We start from the raw sequence: 20,224 nt of genomic DNA, 5'->3' as shown, positions 1-20,224 counted from the left end.
GCCAGGCACACAGACATCAAGACCTCACCCATGTAGGGGGCTCTGCCATGATTCCTGTCAAAGACCCAGAGGTGAGAGTTTCTCCTTGAAGAAGGTTTTCCAAGTGCACTCTGATGACGAGTTGGGGCAGGGGAGACTGAGGTGGTGTTTGAAATTCCAAATGGGCCAAAAACGTCATTGCTCTAAACTTGGAAAATTTCAAGTAATGAGTAACCAAAGAATATTCCTAAGCAAGAGAACAAAATACTATACAAAAAATGGGTTGCCTAGTAAATTTTACCAAGCATACTTTCTACCTAAACTCTTGCCCTACAACAAACAAAAACAAAAATTTCCTTAAGACAATGACTAAAAAAGTATTAATTGTAAATACTGCTTAATTACCTAGAGAAATGTAAATCTCAAAAAAAAAAAAAACTCTGGATTAGAAAGTTATGAAGCCATATATAAACTGGTATTAGAGAAAACACCACAATCCTGGTAGTGTATTTTGTACCAGTAATTTTAAATTATATAGGCACAAAGAGTTACCTGTAAGCATGTGGAAAAACCAACCTGTCAATCACTATTCCTTCAAAATATTACTTTTAAAGAGAAAAATGGAAGATTTTCCTAAGACTACAACTATTTCTAGCAAACATATCTAATAGGCCAAATAATTTAATTTGATACAACTTCCTCTTCTCTTTCCCAATGCTTAAAATCTTCAAGGTACCACCCACTGCTGGCTTCCAGATAAATCCTGTCAGGCTGACTATTCCGAGTGCTTCACTCCCTATATCCACCTTCAGTCTGAATCACAGGTCTCACCTGTTGATAGTGCACTGTGCACATTCAGGTCGAGTCACTCTGGCTGCCCTGTATCTCCTCACCCAACTGTGGGCTGCTTTAGGCACTGACCAGATCTTTTTTTTCTTTTGCATCTCCCTTTCCTCCCCACCTGCCAACTCCTACAGCACTTCGCAAGTAGCAAGGTTCAATAAATACCTGTTGATTTGACAAAGAAAAAGAATATGCAGTTTCACACCAGCTCCACCCCCACAGCAAGAAAGGTTAGCGGCAGCCAGGGTCCCTGGGGAGTCCCACACCTCACCTCCAATAAGGACATCCTCACCACACACTTACTCTCCAGGACCCTACAGTCACCCCTCCAGTACTCTAGTATTTCCTCCTCTCTGTCCTTCAAAAGTGCAAGCCAACAGGCAAGGACAAGAAAAAAGCAGCACCGCAAAAAAGAAACCTATGCCCAAGAAGTTGATTTGGTTCAGCCCACTCGCCACCCCCATCCTTTAATAAAACCAGAAATACAACTCTGGCCTGCAAGCTTGTGTTAAAATGAGCCACCCGCACAAAATCCCATTGTAATCAAGCCCTCATTTTCTAGGATATTCTAAGCGAGCAGTATATCAAACTTAAAGTTATCTCTCAAAATTCAAATTATTCTGACTGTCCAAGACCTAAGTTGTCATTGCGAAAACTTGGCTTTAAAAGTTATTAATCTGTATTACATGTTTAGAGACAAAATTTTGAACACCCATTTAAACTTAAGTTTAAAAAAACAACTACATCTTAGTGGCAGTTTTGTTATACTCGTTTAATCCACCACTTTTCATCCAAGCCCACAAAGAAAGCAGCAGCAGTAGTAATTAAATTTACATCCTTAGATGTCCTTAAGTGTCAAAACAAATTTCTAAAAACTACAGGTAACCGTATCTTAACAATGCAAGACAGTGCCCACCTAATTACAGGATTTTCGGAAGCACAAAGTGAGCACCCCCCAATGCTTTTCAGCAGGGCTTACACCTAGCATTATGAAATCACCTGGTAAAAATGTATTTATCATTTTTTAAAAATCGGTGTTTCATTTTCCTTTTAATTACCACAGAAGATCTCTAAGGGGACGCTGAGAGAGGCTCTGATGAAATCATCCTCATTGCGAGAACTTGGCTATAAACTATTTTGATGGGGCCTTTGCCATCTCTTTGAAAGAACAAATGGCACTAATACCACACCTCAGCTTTAACCCTCTGGTGAGAGGAGAACACAGATGGGGGAGAGGGAAGGAAGAGAGAAAAGCAGCAGCTCACAGCGTAATGAATAAAAACATCCTCCAGCTGGAGTGATGCAGCCATCCTTCATCAATCTCTGTGGGTTTGTGTTCTGAAAACAAAAACAGCACTAACAACGCACATTTATGTATAAGGTCCCCACTGACCGAGGACATGTGATTATTTAAACTCATCTACAGCTGAGTTAAACTAAAAGAAGCATGGGAGAATTTAATGTCTGCCGGGGAAGGAGGGAACAAATTAGAACATCATTTGTGTATAAAGGAATTTTATTATACAAAGAAAAAATGTTTTGGACAAAGGGCCCTTAATTATTTCTAGATTATTTCTAGTGTAGGGAAAATGAAATATAAATGGTCAGGGACCCTGGGGGTTTGGAGTCTTGCCAAGCATTTGATGTAAATATGCACACGCACCCAGGTGTTCCTTGGTTATCGTCTAATGTAATTGTGCATGTGCACCCAGGTGTTCCTGGGTTGTCTGACTCGCACCCAGGTGTCCCAAGTTATCGACTTAAGTATAAAGGATGAGCGGCTCTGATCCACAGGAGCCCCACCCGAGCCCCCAAGGATGCCCCGGGGAGGCACTGCTACTGCTAGAGACAGTAGCTGCAAGCTGTTGCTGCCAGGGCCCCGGGGATGCTCCGAGAGGCTACTGCTGCTAAGGAAGCTGAAGACTGAGCTCGTGTCCTCTGCCAATGGCTTCCAGGATCTTTCCCAATTACCTTGCTCATGGACCTGTATGTGAGGGGTCTAGCGACCCAGCCAGGCATATGAAGGGTCTGGTGACCCAGCCTATATAATGGGTTTGAAGGGTCTGTGGGCCCTAGCCCTAGCAATACATCTAGTAATAGTGCCTGGTTTATTTAAAAAGGCATTCTCATGATCTTCTGAAGTGACCACTTTCTACCCTACATTCTTCATTTACCCCAATAATTTTAATGAATTTGCTTTGGGTTAAAATTATTTGCCCCATATGTGATGGAGTCTTGAGAATCCACGAAGGTGTCAAAGACAAAGGTCACTGCCATGTCTCCAGGAGGTTTCCCCAGAGCCAACACATGGCTGGGAGCAGAGGCTGAGTGTGTGGGTGCCCGTTTCCGGCTCACCTGTTCCTAACTCAGAACACCTAGTAGGGCAGGGCGCTGCTATCCAGGTGTGCAGATGTTAAGAGTGAACAGCCAAGGATTATCTGTCACAGTCACCCGCCCCCAGATGCTGCTGTGTTGCCCCTAATGATACACAAAAGACATACATGCCCCCAGCACCCCACTTGGAACCCATGTTAGAAACAGAAACCTCAAGGCAGCACTATGCCAAGTGGCAGAAGCAGATGACAGAGTCAGAGGACCTGGCTCTGGCCCAGGTATTCACCTGACCTGTCTGGGGAAACCAGGGTGTAAAACAGCCTTTGACCTTTCAGATCAAAATTCTACTGTCTTCACCATTTCTAGCACTATTATCCCAATCCTGGCAGTTAATTTGGCTTTTGTAGGCTGATCAGGAAACTGAATCACCATTTAAAATTATCTCTATTGAACTACACACTCCAAGTTCCAAACAATTGACTTTCAAACAAACTTACTTACGAAACAACCTACTAATAGCTTAGGCCAGAGCTGCCAGCCTCCAGTTAAAAGAAAAAAGAATCAGCACACTTATAGAAAACAACTTCTGATAGATTGTAATTTAACTTTGCAAACAGACTTTAGTCCACTTCAAGGGCTGGGCAGCTAAGGTCCAGAACAGTACAGGAGGGCCCAGGCTGCCTGGAGGAGTAGTGATCGTACAAATCTTTTAAATAAAAGAATGATTTTTAAAAATCAGAAGTTGTTGGTCTAGGACATAGGGGTAACAGATCTGTGACATGTAGCCCAAGGAAAATAATTCCAGGCAGCAAGCAAATTCCAAACCCAACTCTTTTCTGTTTGGAGCCTGTAGATTCTGCTGCTATCCAAGGATTAGCAAAGAAAATTTAAGGGAGAAAGATCCAATTTTTTAGTCAGAGTCTTCTGGAGCTAGCACCAAAAAAAAAACATCCTTTGTAATTCTACCTAGAACAATAACTTCTGCAGTTAAAATTTATTATTTTATTTTAAAGATGACTCAAATGTCCACACCACAGCATTTTCTAAAGGATAGTCTTAGCTCAGTAAAGATCTTAATATGTAAGCTCTAATGTTACCCTTTACTGAAAAGGGGGCTACCCCTGCCAGCCAAACCATCTTCTATTACAAGACTTACGAGGGTACTTCAAAATGTTCATGGTAAAATTCATATTCTCTTTCAATTCTATTTTTCCACAAACTTTTTGAAGTACCCTTATATTTGAAAACTGAAGCTTCGTGCTCAAAGTGACTATTCAAAGAATCTAAATATTTTGAAAAACTACACAGAAGCCTGAGTACTTGAATGGGTGAGATAACACAACAAAATAATCCAGCATCAGTACAGACACAAAACTGACCTTGTTATCCGGACCTTGTCACACTCCTTTTGCAGGAATTGGGAGGTAAGAGACAATAGACTCAATATTTATTAGAGAGCACTGACAGAAACATACCAAATAATTTTATAAGATCATTGAAAGTGGAAAATATAAGTAAACCATAATTTTTGTATGTTTAAATCAGCATAATCTGAAAGGGAGAATCCACTGAGTGTCATTTTGAGAATTCCTTTCAAGAATGTATTAATAGATCTTAATGTTCTTCCCACCAAAAAAAAAAAAATGGTATGTGAGGTGATGAATGTGTTAATTCACTTGATTTAATCATTTCACAAAGTAGACATATACATCGTACACCATAAATGCATACAACTTTCATTTGTCAATTATGCCTTAATAAAGCTAGGAGAGGGGAAAGGATATGTGCCTACGCACAAATCAGAAAACAGCACAAACAATTATCAAGTTTGTCAAAAACATCAATGAAGGGTTCCATTAAAAAACGCTGATGAAAACTTTTAAAAGTTTAAAATATTTTTATAGTAAGAAGGAAACAAAAAACTGGAGCTGGAGCTAAAAAGGACCTCTTATTTCATCAGAGATGAGGATCAGGGAGGCTAGTAGCTTGCATAGCAAGGAGCCAAGACAAGAGTTCAGAGCTCCCAAGTCCCATGCCAACACCTCTTCCACTAAATAAAATAAAATTGCCAAAATTCCTACAACCCATTTCCACTTACAGCAGCCACATCTTGAGAACTAATGAGTACAGCCCAGTATCACTTAACATTATAAAGCTAGCTGTCAATATTTCATCAGAAATTAAAATCATTCCTTTAAACATTCCTTTAAACAATAATTCCTTTAGACAGATTGAAGTCTGGCTTGAGGAAGTAACCGCTTGAGCTAAAGCCGACCCAACAATAATTCCTTTAAACATTATGGCCAAAAATTCCATAATGCTAGAAGTGTGATTTTAATGAATAACCAAAAATTATCCTAGCAGAGTACAGCTTCCCAAAGCCAACATGAAAATAAGGATTGGTTTATATATAGTCAAACTCTTTCATTTGTAGAAAACCACTTATCTCATTAATGGATGACCTGAAACCCAGGATTATAGCTTTAAATCTTAGCCCTCTTACAAAATTTCTGCATTTAATCTAACCTCTTATGCCAGTGCAAAGGGACCCATTCCCTAAGTGGTGTTTCATTCATTCAACAACCATTTATTGTGTGCCACATCACACAAGGCTCTGAGCTAGGCTCTGGGATACAGAGATGACCAAGAGGCTGGGACCTCAAGGAATGCAGTGTTCCTTAGTGGTCTCCTCAAACCTGCTCCTCTCCCAGTCTCTTTCCACCATCCTCCTCCTCCTCACTTGTATGAGGTTGAGTGGATCACTTAGCTACAGTGTGGTAATGTGGACCAATTTAATTGTCAAATGAAACTTAAAAATACTTATGTAAAAATTAGATGAGTAAATGCATGTAAAACATTCAGATTGGTGTCAACACACATTGTGCCTTAATTGCAATTTTGTGCAATGTATTATTATTTGCTATATACTATGCCCTCTCCCTGTTGCAGGGATTTGAGTTGATATGACATTGTTCCCATCCTGAGAGGCTCACAATCTAGTGAGGGAGAGAGATTTATAAATTATTAACTATACCACAAAAAAGAAATGTGTACAAAATGGGAATGAGAAAACAGTTGAAATAATATGAGAAAAGACTGTGCAAACTAAGTACCCTACAAATATTAACATACCAGTATATACAAGACCTGGCCTAATGCAGAAACAAAGATGTTGCAGTACAACCCTCAGAAAACACAACTTATTTTGCTATCTCCACTTGAAAGCTAGAAAAAAAGAAATCAAAATATCTGCTTCTGTAAACAGCACACATAGTTTTATACTCACTTTCCACCTCTCCTTACATACTTTCACATCTTCAATAGTTTAAGGATGATTGATGCCCAGAGTAAGAGCCCTAAAGCACTACAAGACGTCCAATCATTAAAAAAGAAGAAAAAAAAATTTAGCTTGTTCAGCACAGAATAAGGCAGGAAAACGCACCATGACATTATAGGAAAAAAAAGGTAAGCAACAAGGTGAGAACAAAAAGAGCTTTCAAATTAATCTTTAGTGAATCATAAAATTCCATAACCAAAAAAGGCTTTTCCCCCAAACATTCTGTTTAACAAAAGTCTTCCTACAATCACTAGCTAGCATGGTTTATCGCAGGGTTTTTTGGTCATGTTCTTTTTAAAATTCTGAAGATCAAGCTATAGATAGGAAAGGGGGGTAGAGGGGAGGACAACAGGGAACTAGAACAAGGAATGACAGCACACAGAAAGTGATGATTCAGAAATAATCTTAAAGGAATATTAACAATATGATTTTAGCAGGTCACAAAATCATATTACTCCACTGTTGTTACAACTCTTCACAATGGTGTCATTCCATGACTTTAAAACTCTTGCCCTCAGGCTGCTCACGCGTGTGGGCTAAGCTTTCTCCAGGTAGAAGTGTTTTAATGTCAAAAGTGGAAATCATGAAAACAGAAATGACACTGACATTTTTATGAAGAAAATCAAGTGAGCTCAAAGTTGTAATTTCCATTTTATCATTTATCTCCTCTCCTCAGAATAGAGAATCTGCATCAAGGCTGGGATCCCTCCCTCTCCCCTGTCACAATGGATTAAAGCTAGTCCTAAAAGGTCTTACAGGCACTTTGGGGACAACCACCTTCCCAACAATGAGCTGGGTAGTTATTAGGGTAACTTGGTCAATGCCTGCAGAACAAATGACCAAGAAATTCCAAGGAAATAAAATGCTACACTAAATAAAGTTTACCAAGGTAATATTACAAACAAAGTACCAAAATGTAGGGCAAAGAGAAGACTCTTTTCTTACCTGACACATAATTTTCCTCTCCCTTGTTCTCTTAATGTTCACACACATCCAGTTTGCACACTAAGGCTACACTGACTTAACTGGGCACTTCTACTTACTAGCCTGATAAGAGCCAAAAGGACTGAAAGGTCAGCATTTTCTTGGGTTTTCCTGGCATGTACTCTACACATTTGGGATGTCTGAAGTTCTCCTCCTAAAGGGAAGGAGAGGTTCTTTCTCGAGAAACAAGTATCTGGGGCTGAACTTTGCTCTGGAGCATTCTCCCCTCCTCTATCTTGGATGCAAATCAGTGAGTATCTTTAAAGCTACTCTTTCCATACAAGAAGCCTGGGGTGAGGGCTCAGATTATTTCAATTAAGCCAATCCAGCTAAAACTGTGCAAGAGAAAAAGCAAATTTTGCAAGTTTGTATTGTGTGTCTGTTGGAGCTAGACATCTTTCTATGAAGCCAATTTATTTGTAAAGAACCTATTTGTGAAGTTAATTGTTTAACCTTTATAAACAAAATGGATTTCATCACAAATGCATTCTATTTCAATACCTTAATGGAGTTTAGCTAGCTACTATTGCCCTACTACTACTACTACTATTGCTACTATTGCCCGACAAAGCAACTTTAAATTTCTGATGTTTGTGAATATAAGTCTCAATGACAGTGTACAGCAACATAAGATTTTAACCTCAGTTCTAACTAACCAATTTAACTTTATTTCCCTACCACTGATGAGGCACTGGGACCCTTCCTGCATTGCGGAAGGCGTATCTATCTCTGCATAAAGAAATGCCTGAAAGACAAATGTTAAGACCAGAAATCTGCGATATAATGGTATTTTTTTTTTAGACAAACACAAAAAGGCACAAAATCATCAGCCACTAGTGAACTACACACCTAACTTCTCAGCTTATTAAAAAAGTAGTTAAGCAAGTTCTAAGGCAGAGGCCAAGAGACCCACATCTGATGTGAGTTTGTTAGTATACACTCATCTACCCAAAATAAATTGGGTGCATTTGTGAGCTTGCCTTCTGAAAACACCACTAAATTACCAAGTCAAGAACGTTAAAATTAAATTTTTCATTTTCCACATGGTAGATCATGAAATTAGCTAAGAAAAAAAGCCCAATTTGTCGGTATTTTCATTTTCCCTCCCACTTTCCCACCTCCCTCTTCTCCCCCAAGATCAGTACAAAGCATTTCAGCTGAAAGGTTCAGTGGAAGTAAGTACCATAATCAAAATTATATCGACTGTGTCTGAGAGAAGAATTGATGGGCTAGCAAGAGTACAGGCCTAGGATACAAATTTACAAACTGTCTCACAGACAAGTGTCTAGTTATGAATTCAAATCATTAAATAAGCAGTGACTGTACTTTATTAAGAGACGTTAGAGAAGCCACCAGGAACTTCGCACAAGTTCTATACACTTAAATGTGACTTTCATGTTTGTGTACATATTGCTGGTCACAGTCCTGAACCACCTAAATTTTACATTTGGGTATAGTTTTCTCTCCCAACCCTTGAAGCACAGGTGCGTACTGTCCAATCCTTCCCAGGAATTCTGACTCCGGTGAGAGATAGCACAGAGAGGGCACAGAGAGAGAGAAAAACAAGTGCATGGAAGCTGTTGGAGAAAGACTTCTGCTTAGTCCTGTATTTTATGTTATGCTTTAAACTAAAATAACATTAGCAGATAAGAAACTACAGACAAAATATCAGATACCCAAAACAGAACAAGAATCTTTGGACTAAGTGATACAAAGTTGTATAAATGTCAACCTGAACAAGCGCATAGGGTAGAGCACCAGTTATCTGGAAGGGAAGGGAATTGCAGGTGCTGCACCAGCATTTGAGTTATAGCAAAGTCCTCCTGGATTATTTGCATTTTTGTCTTGAAAACTGAAATGCTTATACTGTCCCAAAAGGACAAAACAGAATTTTTGTTGGGTAATTTGCATACATGAGTTCTTGAATTTTTGAAAGCTCTATCACATTTCTAATGCATTTCTCCTCTGAGAAGCTGGGTTGGCCCCTGGACCACCTGCCTCACCCCCCCGCCCTCATCCCAATGCTTATATGAACCAAAAGTGACTTCCAGATAATCACCTGATTTCCTTCTTACTCCCTTCTCAGTCCCCAAATCATTACCTAGGAAGCTTAAGTGTAGTACATGGTCATCTCAGCACACAACTGACATGCTGCCTTCTGACTAAATCCCTGGGTGTAGCTAGTAATTTACATGTTCCTAGAATTTTTTAGGATATTATTTAATAACTGACCACTAAAAGCAGATTCTACCATCAAAAGAGAGATGGTGTCTCAACAGAAGGGTTAATGAATCATACACCATAAAGTTTTGCCTTTATTACCTCATAAGAAATGCTCTGTCCATGAAATTAAAAGTAATAACTACATTACCTATCTACCCACACATGAAAGAAAGGGGCTGCCAGGACTACCAACAAAACATGCTGGTGGCATAATCCACTGAGGAAGGGCTTCTGCTTATGTCCCTGGATATGGTAGAGATAGTACTGATATTCTCCACAAACCAGCTTCTCCATACTCAATAACAGTAGCAAACACCATTATGGAGTGCTTATTATGTGCCAGGCATCATGCTGGGTACTCTTCATAAAACGTCTCATTAATCCTCACAACGACCTTCTGCAATAAATATTACATACCCATTTTACAGATGAGGAAACAGTTTCAGTATTAATAACCTAGCCAAAGTCACACAGCCTATAGTGGCTGAATCAGGATCAGAAGTCTGTACCTTTAGGTACTATGGACCCTAACCCCAGAGCAGAGAAATACTGGCTGCTGACTCTGAAGGGATAAAGGAAAGGAACACAAACCCTTTTCCAAGCAATACCATAGAATTAAGAACATGATCAGAAATGATACAGGGTGTCTTTCCTCTAAAAAATACAATCATCTCTTCTAAGATGATGCATAGGCACATGCACACACCCCACTGGGCTTTCTCTAAGGCCAGGCCACCTTGTCACTGACGCTCCTCCTGGTGGGACATATTCTACAAGGATTCTTTCTCCAGTTTATCATCCATATGCCCTGCTTCCGTGCTCTTCAAAAAAAACTGGACTCATACACCATATCCACTAAGTCTGAATGGTAGACAGCCTTTGTCAGAGACTCTAAAACACTGGCAAAATATAAATATTTGACACTTCCTGGAATACCTCAGACTAGAGCTGGTAAAAGTAAAGCCTTAGTTCTTTGCTGCTGACGCTTCCCTCTCTAGGAACATCCAAGCAAACAAGCCAGACTCTGGAATGTGTCAGTACACACACATCACGGTCCCCGTCAACAGGGAGGCACAACCTCACGACCATCACCCTCATGCTCACTTCAGGTAAATGTGACCCCACAATTTACTGTGGAAATGAGCATTTGCAAGACCCTCTTCTCACTCTCCACTTGTGTCAATAAAGTTCTTCCTTCAAGAAAACACCAGGCTTACAATGATATCGCAGTGCAAAGTAACATGAATATTCAAGCTAAGATGTTCTCTTGAAGAGATCTAAATTCCTTTCCCATTATATTTCACATGTATGTACCTGGAATACCTAACCTACCAGGAACAACTCTCCCCCCCCGCCCCCTCACACACACCCCGTCTTGTCTACACACCATTATCAGTTCCACACAAGGTGTCAGTTTCAACTCTGGAACATTTAAACAGGCTACCCCAGCAGTTCCTAACAGGCGGACTTCATGTGCCCAGTCTTCCCAACATCCAAGTCTGATAAGGTCACTTCCTCGCTTCAAATCCTCAAGTGGCTCCCAGTGCCCTTAGAATAAAGTTCAAACGGCTCTGTATGACCCAACTGCTGTGTTTCTGTCAATCAACCTCCTATGCCATGCTCTCCTCTCCTCCATGCCAAACAACCCGATTCTTCTCAGAGCCATGGACACCCCCACGCTCTCTCCTACCTCAGGGCCTCCTGCTACCTGGCTCACTCCTACCTCCTTCCTACCCCATCTCACACCTGCTCGTCCCAGCTCAGACTTAACTTCCTCACTGCACAGAGGCAGCCCTCAACCTCCAGACTCGATAGTTACTCAGTGCACTCTCCCCCTCCCTCACAGGCTGGTCCCCCATTTGCCACTTTTGAAAGCGATTAATGAATAATATGTATTTTGTGACTGTCTCCCCCAGTAGACAAGAAGCTCCGTGAGGTCTCTGTGCCCAGGACAGAGCCTGACTCAAAGAGTCAGACTCAATATATATTAGTTGACTGATTTTCTCATCTCGTGGCTCTTACTGAAGTAGTAAGTCAAAAAGTAGACTAAATAATTAATATGCCAAGATTGATGCACTCCTTGTCTTTTCAAAGTATGTAGCTACTGTGATTAATAAAATATAAATTCAATGAAAAGCTTTGCTGAATTCATGGTTGCTTTTTGCTATTTATTCTCTTAAGCAAGGAACACCAGAAACTCATCTACTGCATTACCACCATGTGGGGAACCCCACACACATACACCCAAAATGATATTAAAAGCAGTCCTCAAACTCATACACCTTTAATAAAGAACAGTCTAAAGACAGCCCATAATTGTGGCCATTGTTAATAAGAGACACTGTTTGCCAACTTATACCAATAAAACCAATCCCTTTGCGTAGCAGGGTATAAATGGGTTGTATATATTGAGTTGGAAATCCTTCCAACTACTAAGCCCTCTTCTGCCATTCTAAGAATCCCTGAAAGTTTCCAGTCCTACTATACACAGTGAAAAGCAATTAATAACAGTTCATATGCAAGTCCTACCAAAGGCGTTCTGAGTGGATCCTCAGAGATTTCATTTTGTTCAAAATTTACCAGGAAAAACTGTTCCTAATGTCTTTTGCTGTGATCCACAAGATTTTTCTTGATTAGAGGTGTAGAGGTTTGAGTGTCATAATTCACAACAGACAAAATACGTGAATACATGCACAGTCACCCTTCAAATATGCAACTGTTTTCAGAGTTGTCATTTTTTCCTCATTCAACATAAATTTACCAAGTCCCTACCAACATATCAGAGGCACTGTGCTAAGCGTACAAACACAAAATTCTTGCTCTCAACAAGTGTACCAACAATTACCAAACAGCACCCAAGTATTTTATTAGAGTCATCACAAGGTGCTTTGGGAAGGGACTAGGCAGAATGCCTAAAGGCAAATCTCAGAAATGTTGTCAGGGCAACTGACCTCCAATCTAGATCATCTTAACTATCAGAAATGCAGTGTACTATCCTCAATACACACAGGTTTGGGTAAGAAGCAGAAGTCAGATGTGGTTTTTTAAATTAAAAAGTCGTGCACCACCTCTAATTCTCATGTGTTTGATATTAAATACATAAAAACTACCATCACTGCTATGTTAAACTATTGCTTTTAAGACACCAAAGCTTAAAGGGCTGATTTAAGTGCATGAGGCTTTGTAAGTTTACACAAATATTGACAGTATAAAATATGAAATAGGTCAAACACTGTTGACATTACTAGACATATTGAAAACAGCTTTAACAAGGTTGCCAAAAAATTAACACTGCAATAATACACTGGAAACAAATTTTGCTGTTTTTTAAAAATTAATGCAATAAGTTACTATAAAAAAAAAACTTTGGAAAATAATGACTCTCCAAAGCTAGACATAACATTTTTAAAAACTAAATGAACCTCTTTCCATTTTATGAGTTGCACCTTAAGCCTTTTAATGCTTTATTCTCAATGCCTTGTATAGTACAACTAACACTACACTAACGGTGCCTTGTTAATAATACAATCTGAGACAAAAACTGTTTCCCAGCTTATACTAATAAAATGGGAGAAAACTGAATAGACAGCCTCAGATTCTCTGAAGATAGGTAGCATAAAAACTATGTATTAATAGAAGGACAGCCCAACCTTGTACTTCCATTTCCCAAAATTTTGTCACAAATGAACTTGAAAAATTAATATTTACTAATGTTTACTTGGAACTCAATGCTATATGTTAGCTACTGTGCTAGAAGTAAATTAGATGGCATGTGAAAAATGTCTAAAAACTCTATTGCTATTATTCCCATTTAAGAGGTGAGAAAACTGAGGCTTACAGACGTTGAATGGTCCACAATTACACACCTCGTCAGGGTGGCAGAGCTAGAAATCAAACCCAGATCTTTCCACTAAACTGACAGTTTGTAACCTGGCATTCCAGAATCCTCTGAAATCATAATTATAATTGTGTGCACTTTCTGAGGAGAGGGGCAAGGGAGCTTTCATTGGTTTCTCAAAGAGGCCCACAATCTCACAAAAGGTTAAGATCCACTGCACCACACCACTGCCAGTGTAGGAAACACAAAATGCACACTGGGCTTCAACCCCTTTCGTCAAAGCTATCACTTCTCTCCTCCTGAGGGGGGAAAAACTATATGGTTTTAGTTTCACTTTAAAATTCTCAGAGCACATGCAGAAGGAGAAATCAAGAAAGCCTGCCCATTTACAATAGCCACCAAAAAAATAAAATACTTAGGAATTGAGTTAACCAAGGAGGTGAAAAATCTCTATAATGAGAACTACAAACCACTGCTGAGAGAAATTAGAGAGGATACAAGAAGATGGAAAGATATCCCATGCTCTTGGATTGGAAGAATCAACATAGTGAAAATGTCCATACTACCCAAAGTGATATACAAATTCAATGCAATCCCCATCAAAATTCCAAAGACATTTTTCTCAGAAATGGAAAAAACTATTCAGACATTTATATGGAACAATAAAAGACCACGAATAGCCAAAGCAATGCTCAGCAAAAAAAATAAAGCTGGAGGCATAACACTACCTGACTTTAAGCTATACTACAAAGCTATAATAACCAAAACAGTATGGTACTGGCATAAAAACAGACACACTGACCAATGGAATAGAATAGAGAATCCAGAAATCAACCCTCACACTTACTGCCATCTGATCTTTGACAAAGGCACCAAGCCTATTCACTGGGGAAGGGACTGCCTCTTCAGCAAGTGGTGCTGGGATAACTGGATATCGTTATGCAGGAGAATGAAACTAGATCCATACCTCTCACCATATACTAAAATCAACTCAAAATGGATTAAGGATTTAAATATACACCCTGAGACAATAAAACTTCTTAAAGAAAACATAGGGGAAACACTTCAGGAAATAGGACTGGGCACAGACTTCATGAATACGACCCCAAAAGCACGGGCAACCAAAGGAAAAATAAACAAATGGGATTATATCAAACTAAAAAGCTTCTGCACAGCAAAAGAAACAATTAAAAGAGTTAAAAGACAACCAACAGAGTGGGAGAAAATATTTGCAAAATATACATCTGACAAAGGATTAATATCCAGAATATATAAGGAACTCAAACAACTTTACAAGAAGAAAACAAGCAACCCAATTAAAAAATGGGCAAAAGAGCTAAGTAGGCATTTCTCTAAGGAAGATATCCAAATGGCCAACAGACATATGAAAAAATGCTCCACATCACTCAGCATCCGGGAAATGCAAATCAAAACCACATTGAGATACCATCTAACCCCAGTTAGGATGGCTAAAATCCAAAAGACTATGAACGATAAATGCTGGCGAGGCTGCGGAGAAAAAGGAACTCTCATACATTGTTGGTGGGACTGCAAAATGGTGCAGCCTCTATGGAAAATGGTATGGAGGTTCCTTAAACAATTGCAAATAGATCTACCATACGACCCAGCCATCCCATTGTTGGGAATATACCCAGAGGAATGGAAATCATCAAGTCGAAGGTATACCTGTTCCCCAATGTTCATCGCAGCACTCTTTACAATAGCCAAGAGTTGGAACCAGCCCAAATGCCCATCATCAGATGAGTGGATACGGAAAATGTGGTACATCTACACAATGGAATACTACTCAGCTATAAAAACGAATGAAATACTGCCATTTGCAACAACATGGATGGACCTCGAGAGAATTATATTAAGTGAAACAAGTCAGGCACAGAAAGAGAAATACCACATGTTCTCACTTATTGGTGGGAGCTAAAAATTAATATATAAATTCACACACACACATACACACATACACACACAAACGGGGGGGGGGGGTAAGAAGATATAACAACCACAATTATTTGAAGTTGATACAACAAACAAACAGAAAGGACATGGTTGGGGGGGAGGGGGGGAGGGAGAAGGGAGGGAGGTTTTGGTGATGGGGAGCATTAATCAGCTACAATGTATATCGACAAAATAAAATTTAAAAAAAAAAATAAATAAATAAATAAATAAATTTAAAAAAAAAAAAAAAAAAAAAAAAAAAAAAAATTCTCAGAGCAAGATTTCACTCCTGGACAAGTTCCAGCTTCCCCTGACACAGATTAAGTTATACAATAAATTGCAATACCAGATCAGTTTACATCTAATTCTGAGATTTCGCCAATAGAGATCAATTATTATTTAGTCATTCCACTTTCTAACTTGTTTCAATCAACCCATCCTCACCTCATTGCCTGTGAAATAAGCTATGATTATATTCTCTTCCAAGAAAGTAAAACACCGTCACCCCAAGGCCAGGCAATAAATCAACTACAGAATCAGGATCAAAAAAGAAAAGTTCCCAACTCTCCTCCCCGCCCCCAACTCCCATCTGCAAGACCATGTCACTTACCTCAGAGCACACTCTCAGCTAAACAGAAAACATAGGGCAACTTCTCTACCAGTGGCAGAACTAAATTAGAATCTAGTGGTAAATAATTAAGTTAGGGTATACCCCCAGCTTCCCAGGGACAGTGTGCTCATCTCTGAAAGTTAAGGCAGAAGTCACAGGGCAAACACCTGGGCCATGTCTGGCATCTTCTTATAGTACAGGGCTTGGTCACCTCTCTGCCAGGACACAGTTCTGTGGTGGGTGTGGCACTCGGCAAACTCCTCCCACCCTCTTACCAGGATCAAACTGGAACTATGCATCCATCCAAAATTCCTGATCAGATAGAGGAGTATTTGTGTGGAAATAAATCTTACCGTGAAGTTCCTCGCTTTATAGATTTTAGAATTGAACCTAAGAGGAGTGAAACGACATACCCAAGGTCTCACAACTCAGGAGCAGAGACAGTTCTAGAAAGCAGGTCTCCAGACACCTGTCTGGAATCCCTGCAATCTCCGAGGGCATTCAGGCATGGATCATGGTCACTGCTTGGCCACCACCAACTAAGGTTTGCTCCATCTCTACAAGGCTAGTACTTGCCTCTTCTCATCTTCTGCCAGATCCAGTCTTTGCTTCGAGGCTAGGGACGCAAGGGACTTCTGCCAGGACACTGGCCTCAGCTTGCTTTTTCTAGGGACAAAGGCAATTACTTACTGAAGCTAACCCCATCAGAGATAAGAAAAATACCACTCTGGCACTGAGGAATTAATTTTACAACGAGGCTATGTTAGGGTGACGTTTTATTTTTGGCCCTGCCTGAGCAAGATGACTTCCCCCACACGAAACGTCCAAAGCAAACATTCTTGAAGACGTGAAGAACCTTACTGTTCCTTAACTGTCCTCCAAAAGCAGGAAACAGCCGGAAGCACACTCAAGCTATATGCAAGTCCTGGACAAACATCCTTCCTGGAAACTAGGACGGACACAGTACCCCCAAACAAGGTGAGACGCTCCCTGTTCGGTTCGGTGACGAGCGCTCACCTGGACACCCTGCAAACAAGTTGGAATGGGAGCTGCGGGCGCCCACATCTGCGCCGCCGGCCGAGCGCAGGGAGTCCTCTCCTGGAGGAGCTGCCCGGGGGACCCGCCAAAACCGCCAGCGGGCGATCCTGGGGGGCCCGCGCCACTGAAACCGCGCAGTGCAGCTCCGCAGCTACGCCCCCACTAGCCCTCCAGCCCCAACGCACCATCCCTCCCCATCACCACACTCCCCCATCCGCTCGAGCGCTTCGGTGGAAAGGAACGCTCACTTGAAAGGTCGCATCTCAGTTGTAGGGACATGCCGGGCGTGCAGATCGCATCCGTTCACAGACCGACCGGAGGTGATACAGACATTGAGTTTGCTGCTTCGACATTTTAAAAGCGCACCATCAGTCAGCACATGTAAACACACACACACGGAGGTAACAGCCGCGGGGAAGTCAACGACCCGCAGGGAGGCTCCTAACTGTCGTTACCCCGAGCTCAGGGCGGCGCGCCTGGGGTCCCGCCCCTCTCCAAGCCACGAGCGCCCCTGCCCTCCGCCAGCGCGCGGGGTAGGGAGCTGGGGTCGCCCGGCAGCGGGCCCCGGAGGGGCGTGGTGGGGGAAGTCGGGCTCACCTCCTCATCCTGCTCCTCCTGGGACGCGCTGCTGTCCCGGGTTGCGGGCGGCGCGGCTCCTCCGCGGGGTGGCGGCGCAGGGACCCCACGCTCCAACACCAAGCGCGCGGGAGCCCACGCGGCGGGCGGCCGGGCGCTAAGGGCGCCTCCCGGCGGCGGTGGCGGCTTCTGCTCGCGGGAGAAGCCGCCGGGCTCCCCTTCCTCCGACAGAGTTTCTGAGCCCGAGGAGGACTCGGCCGAGGAAGCGCCCGGCGAGGACGCGGCGGCTGCCGCAGGGGCGGGAGTCCGGACGCCGTGGCCGCCGCAGCCGCGGGGCACCTGCTCCGGCGCCTCCGAAACTTTCTCCCCCATGTCCCTCTCGGACCCAAAGTGCTGCCAGAGGGGCGGCGGGGCCGCGGCGCGCGCTCAGCGCCTCCGGGGAAAGCCGTGGGCTGCTCGGCTCCGGCTTGCTAGCACTGCCGCTCCCGGGCTGCGGGGAGCCCCGCCGGCGACTACATGGCCGCGGCGGGGCCGCAGGAGCCCGCAGCCAAGTTAGCAGCCGCCGGAGTCCGGCGGCAGACGGGGGCTCCGGCGCGCGGCGACATGCCCGCTCGGGTCTGCGATCTGCGACCTGCGCTGCACAGTCCTCACGCGCGGCGTCCGAGCCGCGGGGACTGCGGCTTCTCCTGGCAAAACCTGCCTCCGGCACCGAGCGGAGGAGACGGGCAGCCCGGGGAGCCAATGGCACGGCAGGCGCGCCCGTGGGCGGAGGCTGCAGCGCCCCGGGCGGCGCGGGCGTCAGGTAGGGGAGGCTGGCCGAGGCGCGGGCGGTGCTGTCCCGCCGAGTGCTGGGGCGAGGGGCTCGAGGACCAGGAGCGGGTCCCTGGAGCAAGGGAGTGGAGCCCGGAATCGAGCCAAGGGCTGGGACTCCAAACTTAGCGAGGGAGTGGCTGGCCGTCCTTGGGACTACAGAGGGAGAAGGAGAGGGGGTGGTGAGACCTTGGAGAAGAACTGGACTTTGTCTCGGACAAGTGGAATCGAGAAAACTGACCAGAAGGAGGAGGAGGGCTTTATAGGGGGAAAGGAACCATCCGCACAGTCACGCACGCACGCGCACCCGCACCCGCCAGAGGGCTGGAGGAGAAAGGGGAGACTTCACGGTGTGATGAATGAATCCAAAAAGAGCTGATCTCCAATTCCTTGTTTTCCATTTAAGCTCGTTGGGCCTCAGTTTCCTCAACTGTGTCTATTAATAGAGACATTAATACCGGTCTTGCCTGGCTATGGGCAGGATTAGAGCAAATATATACAAGGCATCAGCAGAGTGCCTGGCTTGACACAAGGAGAATTTTCAAAAGACTATTTTCTGTCTTCATTTCTGCTTATAAACTAAAAAGTTAAGTCAAAGACCTGTAGTATTTGAAAGGGAGGAAAATAAATTATGCCCCTGTATTTAATTAGGACCAAGCTGGATTAGAAAGGGCTCTGTGGCCCTAATCATTGCCTGTCTCTACATAAGCTGTTGGAAAGATGAAAAGAGTTCACATTTCCATTTTACTTTGTTCCAGCTCTGGACTGTAAACCAGCAAGATGCAGGACCAGGTGCATTTTCCTCGCTTCTCAGAACTAAGAGAAAGATCTTTCAGCAAAGGCACCTTGAGGCCCTCCCTGGGGCTGGACAATGCAGCCATTGGTGTGACTTGAATTTCCTCTGAAGCCAGCACTCAGCTCAGTAGTGGGAAATAAATAAATGAAATAAATGATTCCTCACTTGCCTTCAGCTCTAGTCGCATTCTGAGCTCTGGCACTGTGACCTGGGTTATAAATCCAAGCAGCTTCAATTCCACAGACATTGATTGAGATGTGTGCCAGCTGCTTGCTTGCAGCAGATACAAAGATGAATAAGGCAGGTCCCCTGCCCTTGAGGAGCTTATGATCAAGGGAGAGATTTAAAGCTGTGGTAAGTGCTACAGGAAAAAATGTGCCATGACAGGAGAGGGGGAGTTACAGAAAAACAGTAGCAGGTCCTCAAGCTCAGGAGTCCTCAAGAATCTTAGATTTCACTTTGTCAGAACAGCTTTGCCAAAGGTCCTTAAGAACTGAAGGACTTAATTTGAAAGCCCCTTCATCTAATGAGCACTTTTATGCTATCACGGTATTTACAAGATACCAATATCTACAAAGCTTCATCAAATTAGACAGCAAGCTTCGTCCTGATCAGTTTCCTGCCCCCAGGATGAAGGGAAAGGAAATATGATGTGAGCCTCTTGCCACAGACAGCCATACTGAAAAGGGACTCTGGCTCTCAGCCTTGCATTATGACACTTCAGAATTATCCACAGGGATGTGAAGACCTGCTGAGGCAAAAGGACAAGACTAGTAACTAAGCTAAGTTATGAGAGAGAGGCTGAAGAGAGAGCACAGTGGGGCAGTCTGAATCCAACCCTGGGTCTTACAATTACTTTCCTATTCAGTAGTATTGGTCTTTTTCTGAGTCTCTATGTGGTTG

The 20,224-nt window shown here is 42.8% G+C and overlaps 1 protein-coding gene across 1 annotated transcript in view; it reads right to left on the bottom strand.

Moving 5' to 3' along the window:
- Positions 1 to 18,087, bottom strand: part of LOC134370502 (microtubule-associated serine/threonine-protein kinase 4-like) — a 287,590-nt gene extending 269,503 nt beyond the window's left edge. The window contains exon 1 of the mRNA XM_063087598.1: positions 17,737 to 18,087. Coding sequence (XP_062943668.1) covers positions 17,737 to 18,087 — 351 coding nt within the window. The remainder of the gene's footprint in view (positions 1 to 17,736) is intronic.
- Positions 18,088 to 20,224: the final 2,137 nt, after the last annotated feature.

This window comes from Cynocephalus volans, chromosome 2 (genome assembly GCF_027409185.1).
Source record: "Cynocephalus volans isolate mCynVol1 chromosome 2, mCynVol1.pri, whole genome shotgun sequence".
Taxonomy (NCBI): domain Eukaryota; kingdom Metazoa; phylum Chordata; class Mammalia; order Dermoptera; family Cynocephalidae; genus Cynocephalus; species Cynocephalus volans.
Note: the sequence above shows the minus strand (reverse complement) of the source record. Positions and strands in the feature narration are given on the sequence as shown.